Genomic DNA, 12,453 nt, shown 5'->3' on the forward strand with positions numbered 1-12,453 from the left:
TAGCAGACCTACCCTTAAAAAAATGGCTGAAGGAAGTTCTCTGAAGAAAAAGAAAATGATAAAAAAAGAAATTTGGAGTATCAAGAAGGAAGAAGTAATACAGTAAGCAAAAATATAGGTAAATACAGTGGGCTTTCCTTCTCCTTTTGAATTTTCTAAATTATATTTGAAGATTGAAGCAAAAAAAAAAAATATATATATATATATAACACTGTGTGATGTGGCTCTCAATGCCTGTAGAGGAAATATTTTAAAAATTATAAATGTGGAGGTTAAAGGAAGATAAAAGAAGCAAAATTTTCTGCAGTTCACTGAAACTGATAAAATGTTGACACCAATACACGGGGATAAGTTATGGGTATATAATGTAATACTTAGGGCAACCCCTAAAAAAGCTATACTACGTGATACACTCAGAAGCACTAGAGGTAAATCAAAATGGAATTCTAAAACATATTCAAGTAATCCACATGAAAGCAAGACAAAGAAAACAGAAACAAAAAACAGAACAAACAAAACACAATGGCAGATCTAGCCCTAACATATGAATAATTACAACTTGGTCTAAATACACCAGTTAAAAGACAGATTGACAGAATGATAAGAAAAAACATGACCTCACTATGTGTTTTCTATAAGAAATTCATTTCAAAGATAATGAAAATTAAAATATACATAATGAAATTTAAAAGTTGGGAAAAAAGATATACCATGCAAACATTAATCAAAAGAAAGGAGTGCTATTGATATTAGATAAAAATGACTTCAGAGCAAAGAAAATTACCAGGAACACAGAGGGATAATAAGAGTCAGTCCACCAAGAAGACATAGCAATCCTAAATGTTTATGCACCAGACAACAGAGCTACAAAATGTATCAAACAAAAACTGATAGAACTGAAAGGAGAAATAGACAAACCCACAGATATAACTGAAGACTTTTATACCCCTCTCTCGGCAACTGATAGTACTGCTTAGAAGAAAATGAGCAAGAATACATAATACAATAATTCAACAATACCATCAACCAAAGGATCGAATCAGCATTTATAGAATACTTCATCCAACAACAGATGCACATTCCTTTCATATACCCATGGAACATATACCAAAATAGACCATGTACTTGACTATCAAACTTAACCATTTCAAAAAAATTAATCTCATATGGAGTATATTTTCTGCCCACAGTGGAATCAAACTAGAAATGAATAACAGAAAGACAATAGGAAAATCTCTAAACACTTAGAAAGTAAACAATACACTTCTAAATAATCCACCAGTCAAAGCAGAAGTCTAAAGGGAAATAAAAATATATAAAACTGAAAGAAAATGAAAATACATATCATAACTTGTGGGACACAACTAAAGCCATGCTGAGAGGATATTTATAGCACTAAATGCTTACATTAGAAAATAGAAAAGGTGTGAAATCAATAATCTAACTTTCTATATCAAGAAACTAGACAAAGAAGATCAAAATAAACCAAAAGCAAGCAAAGGAAGGAAATAATACAGACGAGAAAAAAAATCAATGGAAGTGTAAACAGGAAAACAATAGAGATCAATAAAACTAAAATATAGTTCTTTGAAAAAAATCAATAAATTGATAAACCTCCAACAAGACTGACAACAAAAAAGAAAGAAGACATAAATCACTAGTGTCAGGAGTTAAATAGGGAAGAGTAATACAGACCCCACAGACATCAAAAGGATAAGGGAATACTGTGAATAGTTATACACATATAAATTTGACAATTTAGTTGAAATTGACTACTTCCTTGAAAAACACAGATTACCACAACTCACCCAACACGAAACAGATCATTTGACTAGACCTGTAACTACTAAGGAATTGAATTTAGAATTTTTTTAAACTCCTGAAAAATATATATCCATGTCCAGATATTTTCACTGAAGGATTATACCAAATGTTTAATGAAGAGTTAACACTATGTCTATACAGTTTCTTCCAGAAAACAGAAAAGGAAGAGACATTTACCAATTCATTTCATGATGCTAGATTATCCTGACACCAAAATCAAAGCAAATACAAGAAAACTACAGACTAATGTTTCTCAGGAAGTTAGATGCAAACATTCTCAGAGTTTTTTGAGGAAATAGGCCTTGAATGCACTTTGGATGGACATCCTGCCACCAGAAATAATATCAAGGATGTATCCAAAATTCAGGTTCTGCAGAGCATATGTGTTCCCCATACCACTGTCTCTTTATAATACAGACTGTGTCCCACTAAAAATATTTCATTTAAGTTTCACAGATAAGATGTCAGGTCCAATATCTGGATGATCAACAAAGATTTGAGACCAAATATCAAACTTAGAAATTTGCCTCACTAGACAAAACTAGAGTATCTTTAGAATCCTTTCTTGCAAACACATGTACTCTTCATTTTTTAGCCTTATTTCTTTAGCATCTATCTTGATCTGTCTTGGTCTGTCTCTCCCTTCAGTGTAGGGGAATTTACTGCTGCAGTGGTCTCTAGCATTCCATAATTCAGGAAAATCAAGTCATTGGCCTTTCCATCTGCCAGGGGTAGGGTAGGGAGGTATAGAAAGTAGAATGGAGAAGAGGAGGGCAAATCCTATAAGTTAGAGTCAGGTTGTGCTACAGCAGTGAGGAGAGAATAAGGGCATTCCACAGCCCGGAATATTTCTATAATGATTTCCTAAATGCTAGTCATTCAATACTAGTGTTTGATAGTCTGACCAAACTATAATGCAACCCTTGTTTAATCAAAAGGCAATCAACTCTTGTGAAATAGGAATTTTATTTGGGACTTTCTGTCCTTAATTAAAGGAAACATCCTGGGCTAGTGGTTTGTTAGTGTTGCCTTCACAGCCACTCTTGACCCCATCTTACCTGCAGAATATAGCGAATTTGCTGTTTTGTAAATTCTGACAATCCTTTAGGAATCAATGATTCAGTGTCTTCTGACTGTACGAAAAGAGAGGCTTATCTTTCAACAGATACATGTTAGTGTTTTAATCAGAGGGTCAGCAGACTTTTGTAGAGAGGGACGTGTTTTTATGAACATCAGAAGATTACTTCACTTTCTGGGTAATAGTTGCCACAAACTTTACTTCTAGCATTATCAGTTCTTACTTTTTAAAAAAAATCATTGTACTACATACACCATGGAAAGAACCCTGAATTACAGGAAGTTTAGGGGGAAGTTTGGGGCAATCAATCAGATGTCGCATTTCTATTTTTTAAAAAGAGCAACTTAAAAACAAAAGGGTAGTCAGTTAAATCCCATTACCACTTTATTTCCATGTATTTTTTAACAACTGGAAGTTTAGTTGGGTGGTAGATATGACACTTTAAAGGCTGATTTTTTAAATAATGAAAATTTGAGTAAATAAAATAAAATTAAAGGTTTACTGAGAATTTGCATAGAGCTGTGGTGACTTTTGAAAGATTATGATGTTGCCACAGCAACATTAAGAAGCTTCAACAAATTTTAAGTGAGAAGCTGAATTGAATTCAGTACTTCATAAAGACAATTTAGGGCTTACTGAATTATTGTAACAAATGCAGTACGTCAATACTTTGGAAATAAAGATGAAAATTAACACAAAAGAAGCCATTGTGATTGTTACTTTGAAATCAGTTCTTTCTCTATTTGATGACTTATTCCATTAAAAGTAACTATTACCAAAATGTATATACATAATATTTAGAATTGATACTTGAAAATATTTACTTCAAGTTGCTGGCTATTTGGCATGGGACATACAAGTTTTCGAAATACATTAAAACGAAATTTTCTATTTAATTAGTTAACGTAGATTTCAGTTTTGTAAAACAGAGTATGTAGTCAATGAACTTTTAAATGTTCTCATAAGCAAAGACAAGTTAAATCATAAGGTGACAGCTGATAAAACATTTTTTGTGTGAATGATTATTACTTTTACAATTATCACCTTTAAAGCCATTACAAAATATAAATGGTTATATCATTTTAAAGGCAAAAGGATCATTATTTCTTTCACTAACCTGTTTCCAGTCTAATGAAAATACCAAACTAAAAACAATATTATTAATGCAAGTATCTGCTTTGTTATCTGCTTTGTTATCAACTATATTTGATTTTCAACTCTTTTTGCACTTACCTCATCTGTAGACTCAAAGTCCTGTTTGCTGCAAGAATGAAAAAAAAACAACAGACAACCTTAGGAAAATATATACATTGATCATATATAAATGTTAGTGTTCTAAATATTTTACCTTACTTTTTGATATATAACATATCCAAGTGAAATTTATAATCCTAATGAAAAATTTAAAGCTAACTAAAATGGCACTTGACAAAAATAAAGTTAATTTTCCTGGAATTAGCTAATCTATTAAAAATGAACAACATCCAAATAACAAACCAATATAATATGCAGAATTACTACCATTCATTAACACTGGTTTATTTGTGACTAGATGTAGAAGTCTTCAGTTTGGCAAAACATACTATCTGAGTGAACAAATAACAATAAGTCATTTTCTATTTCCACCTTATTTTTCTCCTTGTATTGCTCCCTTTTAATGCTGATTCCAGCTTCTCCCTACAGTGTCTTTAAGTTATTCATACCCTTTTAGTCAAAACCAAAACTTGTAAGACTTCGTAATCTACACTAATCATTCAATCTACACTACAGTATGTATAGCAATGACAAAGCTAAAAGGATATTGGAATGTTTACATAGGGACATAGCCTCAAGCAACATGACCAAAATTCTAGTGGGATAGTTGAATTTCCAGCATCAAAATGAAGGTTTGTCCATGAGGGTTGGAAGGCCCTTTGAGAAGCCATGTTAGGTAGGCAAATGCTGCAAGCGAATTGTTAGTGGTTATACCAGTCCGGCACTGGCTCCTTTGGGGAATGGTGAAAGCTGGGAAGGATACAGTTCTAGCGTTGCCAGTGGCAACAGATAGGCCTTTATTTTTGCCTACTTGTTCCCCCTGCACTTCGTGGAAAAATTGGGTCCAAAATACATACGGTGAACATACTTCTCAAACAAACAAACAAACAAAAAACTGTACACATGTTCTGACAGCAAGACAAAATATGTTAAAGTAAGACTATCTTAGGATATTACAGATATATGACTGCCATATCGTCAGGTACAACAGAAACATATTTTAGAGATATAAGCTAGTACATTAGCTCCTACCTTTACCTTCTAAGTAAGTGCTTATGAGTAATATATTGCTTACAGAGATAAGTGGATCACTCACTGTGCGAAACCTCTCGCATGCATTTATAAAAATACACAAGCTAATGTGGAGAATGAGAACTGAAGATTTCATTTCCTGAGGCATGACTGCATATGTGCAATTGTCTGTATGTATGTATGTGGTATTTCCTGGGTTGCTCAAAATATAAATTTTGGGGAGGCCCTAGCGAAAAAAAATGAAGTATCTTTTACTTTTTTAGTGTGTTACTGAAGTAACTGCATGCATATATTGGAAGCTAAAAGAAGTTAAAATATGACTCACGATGCAGGTATAGTAGTCTTGCATTACTGTTAACTGGAATTATTATCACAATATTAATAGACCTTTTATGTTTAAAATCCCAATTCCAATGCCAACCTAGTACACATGTCCCTAGCCACTTACTTCTTTCTACAAATAAGAAAACAAAACAAAGAAACAAGGAGCAATCAACAGCACTTAATACTGGAATTTACAAATGTAACCAAAATGGTTTCATAAGACAACCTTTCTTAATTCTGACCTTCCAGTCTACTTATTGCTGAATTGCAATTTAGAAAGAGAAGAAAAGTGGAGACAAAGGGGTGGGAGAGAGAGAGAGAGTGGAAACAAAGAGAGCAGAGGCAGGAGGTGGAAAGGCCATTGTGGATTATATCTCCATTCAGTACAAGGTGATGGTGACTATAATTACAGTGGGCAGAAAAAAAAAAGAGAGGCACTCACTATGTCATCTCACCTCCTAGGAAGGAAGGAATGTAATAAGGAAAAAAACAAAAGAAGAAATAAAAGGCGGGTGGAATGAAGAGAAAGAAACTGACAACCTTCTGACAAACAAAAAGTCTTAAGCACCAAAATTTTATGAGACCCTCTCCACTCTGGAGTGTTTACTAATGTGGAGACCCCAGCTTTCTATTTTCTTTTTAGTATTTTTAGCTACTTTAGAAATTAAGCTCAATGTTTTACATCGCTTAATTACACATTTAGGTCACCCATATACATTTATCAAAACCCTCAATGACAGGAAGTTATTTCAAAACCCCAGATTACATCTCTACCTGGTTGGTCATTATAAAGCAATTTAACTTCCCTTGCTCAATTACTTTGTCTACTTCTAATTAGTATGAGACTAATACATTTGGAATATATTTAACTCTCATTTTATAAACCTTTATTGAGTAGCGACTTTGTCAAGGCCATGTGCTCTGAACTGGATTTCAGCAATCCAAACACAAATATTATCTTGTCCTGTACGTGACACAAACATAAGTGATCTAAGGCAAAATTTGAGCAATGTAAAATTGGTCTAAGTCCTCCAACCTTTTCAAATTTGATGATTCAAAAATTGATAATTGCTTTAATGTGTCTGCAGTATGTTAAATAATTTAGAGACACATATCTAGTATGAAAGGTTAAGTGATTTGCCTAAGTTAAGGTTCTCCCATAGGTTCTAGTCCCAGATTTGCCACTTTTGTGGCCTTAGGTCAGTGGTTCTCATACTTTAACATGTATCAGAATCCTCCAGAGGGCTTGCTGCTTGGCCTTACCCCAGAGTTTTTGATTCTACAGGTATGTTTGCAGACCTGCATTTCACATGATGCTCCTGCTGCTTGTAAGTACATGTCTTAAATAAATCATTTATTGCTTATAACAAATCTATGAAATAAGTATTATTATAATCTCTATTTCACAGATGAAGAAACTGAGGTACAGAGAGGTTAAACAGGTTGCCTGATATTACACATCTAGTATGTAACAAAAGCTGGGACATGAACCCAGGGTATGAACCCTGCATCTACAATCAGGTACTTAAGAATATATGTCTCTATATGCTCTTGATTTTACCATGTGATACTTTAACAGAAATATTCATAAGACATGATTAATGCACAGAAGAGGAACATCTAGACAAAACAGTATCTAGAGAAGGCTTTGCAGAAAAGCTGAGTCATGGCTTATAGGTATAAGAGTACTCAAAACTGTTTGAATCCATCTCAAGCACTTAGTAGCTATGTGATCTTAATAACTTATTCTCTTTGGGTGTCCATTTGAAACTTTTTATGGTTACTGTGCAAATTAGATAATATTTAAAAAGCACTTAGCACAGTGTCTGGCACAATAGTGGACACTCAATACATACTAGAGTACTCAGAATGAGGGGAAAGATTTTAAGGTAGTGACCTTATGCAAATGAATGAATGTGTGAAATAGTTGTTTGGATAAGGGGAGAGGATATTGATTAGTATAAAACACTGATGAAGGCCTAGCTGAAGATGGAAACCATGCGTTAATAATAACCATGCGCTTTTCTCTGTGCTCAACTGCATGGATGTAGCATAAAGAAGGCATTCATTCATTCAACAAATATTTATTAAGCACCACACTAAATCAGTCACCACACTAGGCACCAAGGAAACCAGGGTAAATGAAACAGCCCTCAGGGGGTAGTGTCTGAATTCTAGGGGTAGTGGGCAGTGAGTACTGGATAGAGGAAAAAAAGAAAACAATAGATAAAACAGAGAACTAGACTGATCCAGAGTTGGGATTTTGCTAAGTGGCAGGGACAATATGATAAAGAGGCAAGGCAGTTGAGGGTGATGCCAAGAGAATGGTTGCAATCATGAATAAGAAAGCAAGAAAAGTTGGGGAGGAGGGAGCTAATAAACAGAATTGTAATAAGCAGAGAGAAAAGAGAGAAGAGATTAAAGATCTCTGAGAAGTAGAAGAATCTAGTTGGGGAAGTTTATACTGACTTTCCTTTATCCTCCAGATTTTTCTGAGTTTATGGAGCTTTCCTAAATTTTGCCTGACAGATGACCACATATATGAAGTGACTATGTAGTAGAAGGCAACTTTTGGAGTATAGCTTATGAAATTCATTTCATGACATAATGTGCTCTCATCTACACATGAATAGTTGATAAATTGTTTATGTTTATATATTTAAATAAGTATTATATATTATTATATAATATTATTGTATAATATACATATTTACATTAACTTATAAATAGATATTTGTATAATTTATATTTCATACATTATATGTAATATATAATATTAAAATAATACATGACATTTATAATAATATACAACCCTAAATGTATATTAAACTCTGGTCTTCATATGTTGAGCACACATCAATGGAAGATAAACAGTAGTGTGTTGGCAATGGGACTGTATCTTATATCATCAGTGTAATATCTTAAAACAAGTCATAGTATGCCACACATTTTTTGAGCTCCTTGTCTAAGTGGTTGCATTTTTCATCAAAGTACGTTAGAAAAGAAGATCTACGTAATTCTTTACTGACCCCAAAATAGCTGGTAAGATATCTTCAATGATTTTCATTAAGTACATTAACTCTTAAAATGAGATATTTCCTCAGATCTGCTCATACAGTTGCCTGTTTCCCCATTAAAAGTACTCAAGTTTTGCTGTAAACCTAAAATTGCTCTAAAAAATAAAGTCTATTAAAAAATACCAGGGTATTGTAAAATGTTTGAAAGCTACAACGCCAAGCAAATGATATATTTACAGTACCTTCCTCCAATTCTCTGCAAATGTTCTAATAAGCAGTGATATAGATTCATATTTTTACGGCTTAGATCAGCAAGCAACTCTCCAAAATATTTGGGGTCCAATTTTTCAGGGCCATCATCCTGAATTATCACCTGAAGAAAATATCAATCACAATTATAAACAATATTAAGTTCACAGATATTTTGCTGTGAAATGAAAAAAGTGAAATAACCTATTAATACAAGTAACTCGTCACAAAGTCATCACATAAATGAAGCCACTAAATTTTCTTTGTAGCTGATGTATACATTTTTCAATATGGGAGGAATTTAAAGGAAAAGCAACATTGTAATGGCATTTTCAGTTTCATTTCACTCAAGCCTAAGTGATCTAATGAATGCAAAACTTGAATAATTTACATAAAAATTCTTGAATATAGATGCTTAAATGAAAAGTAAAACAAGTAAATCAAAATCTCTGAGTTACTCATTATCATCACATGGCTTATTCATCTGTCAGTGTCATTCCACTGATCCTCAGGTTATCTCATTGCTATAGCTAGCCAGGTAGATAATGCCTTCCTGCCTCACCTCTCTATATGTGTCCCTTCCAAAACCATTAACTTTCCCAAGTAGAAAAGGGCATTTCTTTAGCCAAGGACATTCAAGTACTGAGCTCCCTGTTAGAATCTGCACACAAGTAATTTGATACACTTAGTATTTTGCCTATTTTTCTCTCTTAGCCAATTATAATGCCCTCATAACGCTGTGAAAACCATGGAGTTTTTTTTTTCCTTCCAGTTTAATTTGACAGAGTAATTTTATAGTTTCAAATTATCTTAAAGTATTTATTCCTTTTTTTATTTTTGCACAAATATTCTCCTGTCATTGCACTGTACACTAGTTAACATGTTGGGTATACAATTCTTTGCCCACATTAGTAATTTGTGCCATTACTAAAACTCTTGCTCTTGTGATTTCAGTGTGGCACCCAAATAAAGAGTCACAGAGTCCAGGACGGGGAACGATTTGCATCAGCCTCGTGTCTGTGTCCATAGATAAAAAGAGGTGTTAAAAGTTACCAAAGGAAAAAAAAATAGTTACCAAAGGGAGGTGATTTTATTTTGAGAAATGATAACAATAACTAATATTTATTTAGCTCTTACTATGTGCCAGCCATTGTGCTATGAACGTGACATAAAGATTAAATGAGGTAATGTTCTCTTGTAACCACTACACAATATTGCCTCCCAGAAGACCTCTTGTGTTTGTTTTCTCAGCAACTTAGGAATTACACTGCCCCTAACTGCATTATTTTGGAGGTTAGCTGGGCTAGGAGTTGAAACAGTCAAGAGTTTGATTTTGGGGGGACCTTGAAGATGGCGGAAGAGTAAGATGCGGGATCTCTTTCCTCCCCACGGATACACCAGAAATACATCCACACGTGGAACAACTCCTACAGAACACCTACTGAAGGCTGGCAGAAGACCTCAGACCTCCCAAAAGGCAAGAAACTCCCCTCGTACCTGGGTAGGGCAAAAGAAAAAAAGAAAAAACAGAGACAAAAGAATAAGGACGGCACCTGCACCAGTGGGAGGGAGCTGTGAAGGAGGAAAAGTTTCCACACACTAGGAAGCCCCTCCGCGGGCGGAGACTGCGGGAGGCGGAGGGGGGAGTTTCGGGACCGCGGAGTAGTGCACAGCGACGGATGCGGAGGGCAAAGCGGGGAGATTCCTGCACAGACGATCGGTGCCAACCGGCACTCACCAACCCGAGAGGCTTGTCTGCTCACCCGCCGGGGCGGGCGGGGCTGCGAGCTGAGGCTTGGGTTTCAGTTTTGGACGGAGCTCAGGGAGAGGACTGGGGTTGGCGGCTTGAACATAGCCTGAAGGGGTTAGTGCACCACGACTAGCCGGGAGGGAGATTTGATTTTCTTATTGTGAAACCATGCAAAATATAGCTGAAGTTCAGTTAATACATTTTAATCAGTTAGAGAAAAGGTGAGAGCTTTATAATTGAAGAATGGGTTCTTTTGACCAAACAGCCATCAAGGTAGAATAGCAAGAAACAAAATTTCACTCCTTTGTATTTATATTCCTCCTTAGTTGTATACAGTCCACAAGTTACAGTAACATTTGAGTAACACAGTAAAAACCAAAACCCACTTGGGTTCAAAAGTGTGGAGGGGAGAGGACAGACAGAAATCAGATTCTCTTCTGCTGTTAAGTCTTTGACAGGACTACACTCAATAATAAAACGAAATTTCCTAACCATAAACTATGATGTGCCAGTTAGCAATATTTTCATTACTAAATCACAGGTCGGTAGATTTTAATTTTATTGGAATTGTTTGTAGGTGTGCTTTGACATTTCTTTTAGAGCTGGCTCAAAACCATGTTCTTGTTGACTTGAAAAAGCCAAGATAGGGAGCCTCCCAAGGAAACATGAATGTTTTCAAGTCAGAATAATGGTAGCTCTAATGGATGGAGGTTTTCTCTCTGTGACAATATTGAGTTGATAGGATACTTGAAATAAAATTACCTCACATCAGCATTTCTGCCTGATGAATGAGAACTATCTTGAATGTCAATCTAAGATAATAGCTTTAGCTTTCACATAAAAATAGGGCAGGAATACAAACTGTGCTGAAGAATAGTTGTTCCAAGATACACAAAATGTGATATTTCTCAAAAAATTACAAAAATTATTAAAGATTCTTTAGCATGCATCCATCAAATATCTTTAATCAGATCACTATTTGACCATAATAATGGCTAAGCAGTCCAACTCCTTGCGTCTGATTGCTAGTAAAACCCTCTGATTAGAATTACTGCCACAAGCCCAACGCAAGCAACAATGTTTAAGTGTGAAACCAGAGGCAAATCAGCAGTCATTTTTCAGAAAATCTATAGAAAGGAAGTACCTTGTAAAGGAAAACCATGGGCTTCACCTCACTACTGCCTTGGAAGTTCTTGTCCTGTTTCCAGTCTGGAGTTTTGTTTCTTATTTGTGGTCTATGAGATTCCAGGTGTGGAATTTCTTTTGTTAGTATCTATATTATATAAACTTTGATATTCAAAGATGATAATTTTGACCAACCATATTTACAAAGTTCAGTGGTAGTGATTATAGAGTCCTACCGATAGTAGACACACAATAGTTGCAGATTTCAGCTGAGCTATCTATATTTTCTTCCCTGGCCCCCTTCAAGCTTAGTGACACACATTTTTGAGAATACTGTTCAGGACTAGGGATAGCCTGTGATGAAGGCACAAATCACAATCTAGTAGTAATCTCATAGTAGAGGGTACTGGCTTAATTAAATTTATCCCCACTAGGTAACTGGCTTATGTATGCATTTTTCACCTATTTAGAATGGTTGCTTAGTGGATTCAAAAGTGCTTAAAATGCCATGTTATATAAAAGCAATTATACATAAATGCCTAACCCTCTAAAAGGTCATGGACATGTTAACTAATAAGGTCTTCTGTGCTTAGACCCTCCTGGGTAGTAACTTTTTGCTACATGACAACAGAAAACATCACTATTAAGGAAAGCTTACAACGTATAGGTTGTTATAATAGGATAGGATAATAGGATTAATAATAATCCTAATAATAGGATAATAGGATTATTATTAATATAATATATATAATATATATTATATTATATATATTATATAATATATATAATATAATATCCTA

General features: G+C 34.6%; 1 protein-coding gene across 1 annotated transcript in view; it reads right to left on the reverse strand.

Moving 5' to 3' along the window:
• Positions 1–12,453, reverse strand: part of LOC112396183 (POF1B actin binding protein) — a gene marked incomplete at its 3' end in the record, with an annotated part of 94,627 nt that overhangs the window by 27,736 nt on the left and 54,438 nt on the right. The window contains 3 exon segments of the mRNA XM_024739780.1: positions 2,883–2,957; positions 4,136–4,163; positions 8,772–8,902. Coding sequence (XP_024595548.1) covers positions 2,883–2,957; positions 4,136–4,163; positions 8,772–8,902 — 234 coding nt within the window.

Source organism: Neophocaena asiaeorientalis, unplaced genomic scaffold (assembly GCF_003031525.2).
Source record: "Neophocaena asiaeorientalis asiaeorientalis breed wild unplaced genomic scaffold, Neophocaena_asiaeorientalis_V1.1 scaffold1017, whole genome shotgun sequence".
Lineage (NCBI taxonomy): Eukaryota > Metazoa > Chordata > Mammalia > Artiodactyla > Phocoenidae > Neophocaena > Neophocaena asiaeorientalis.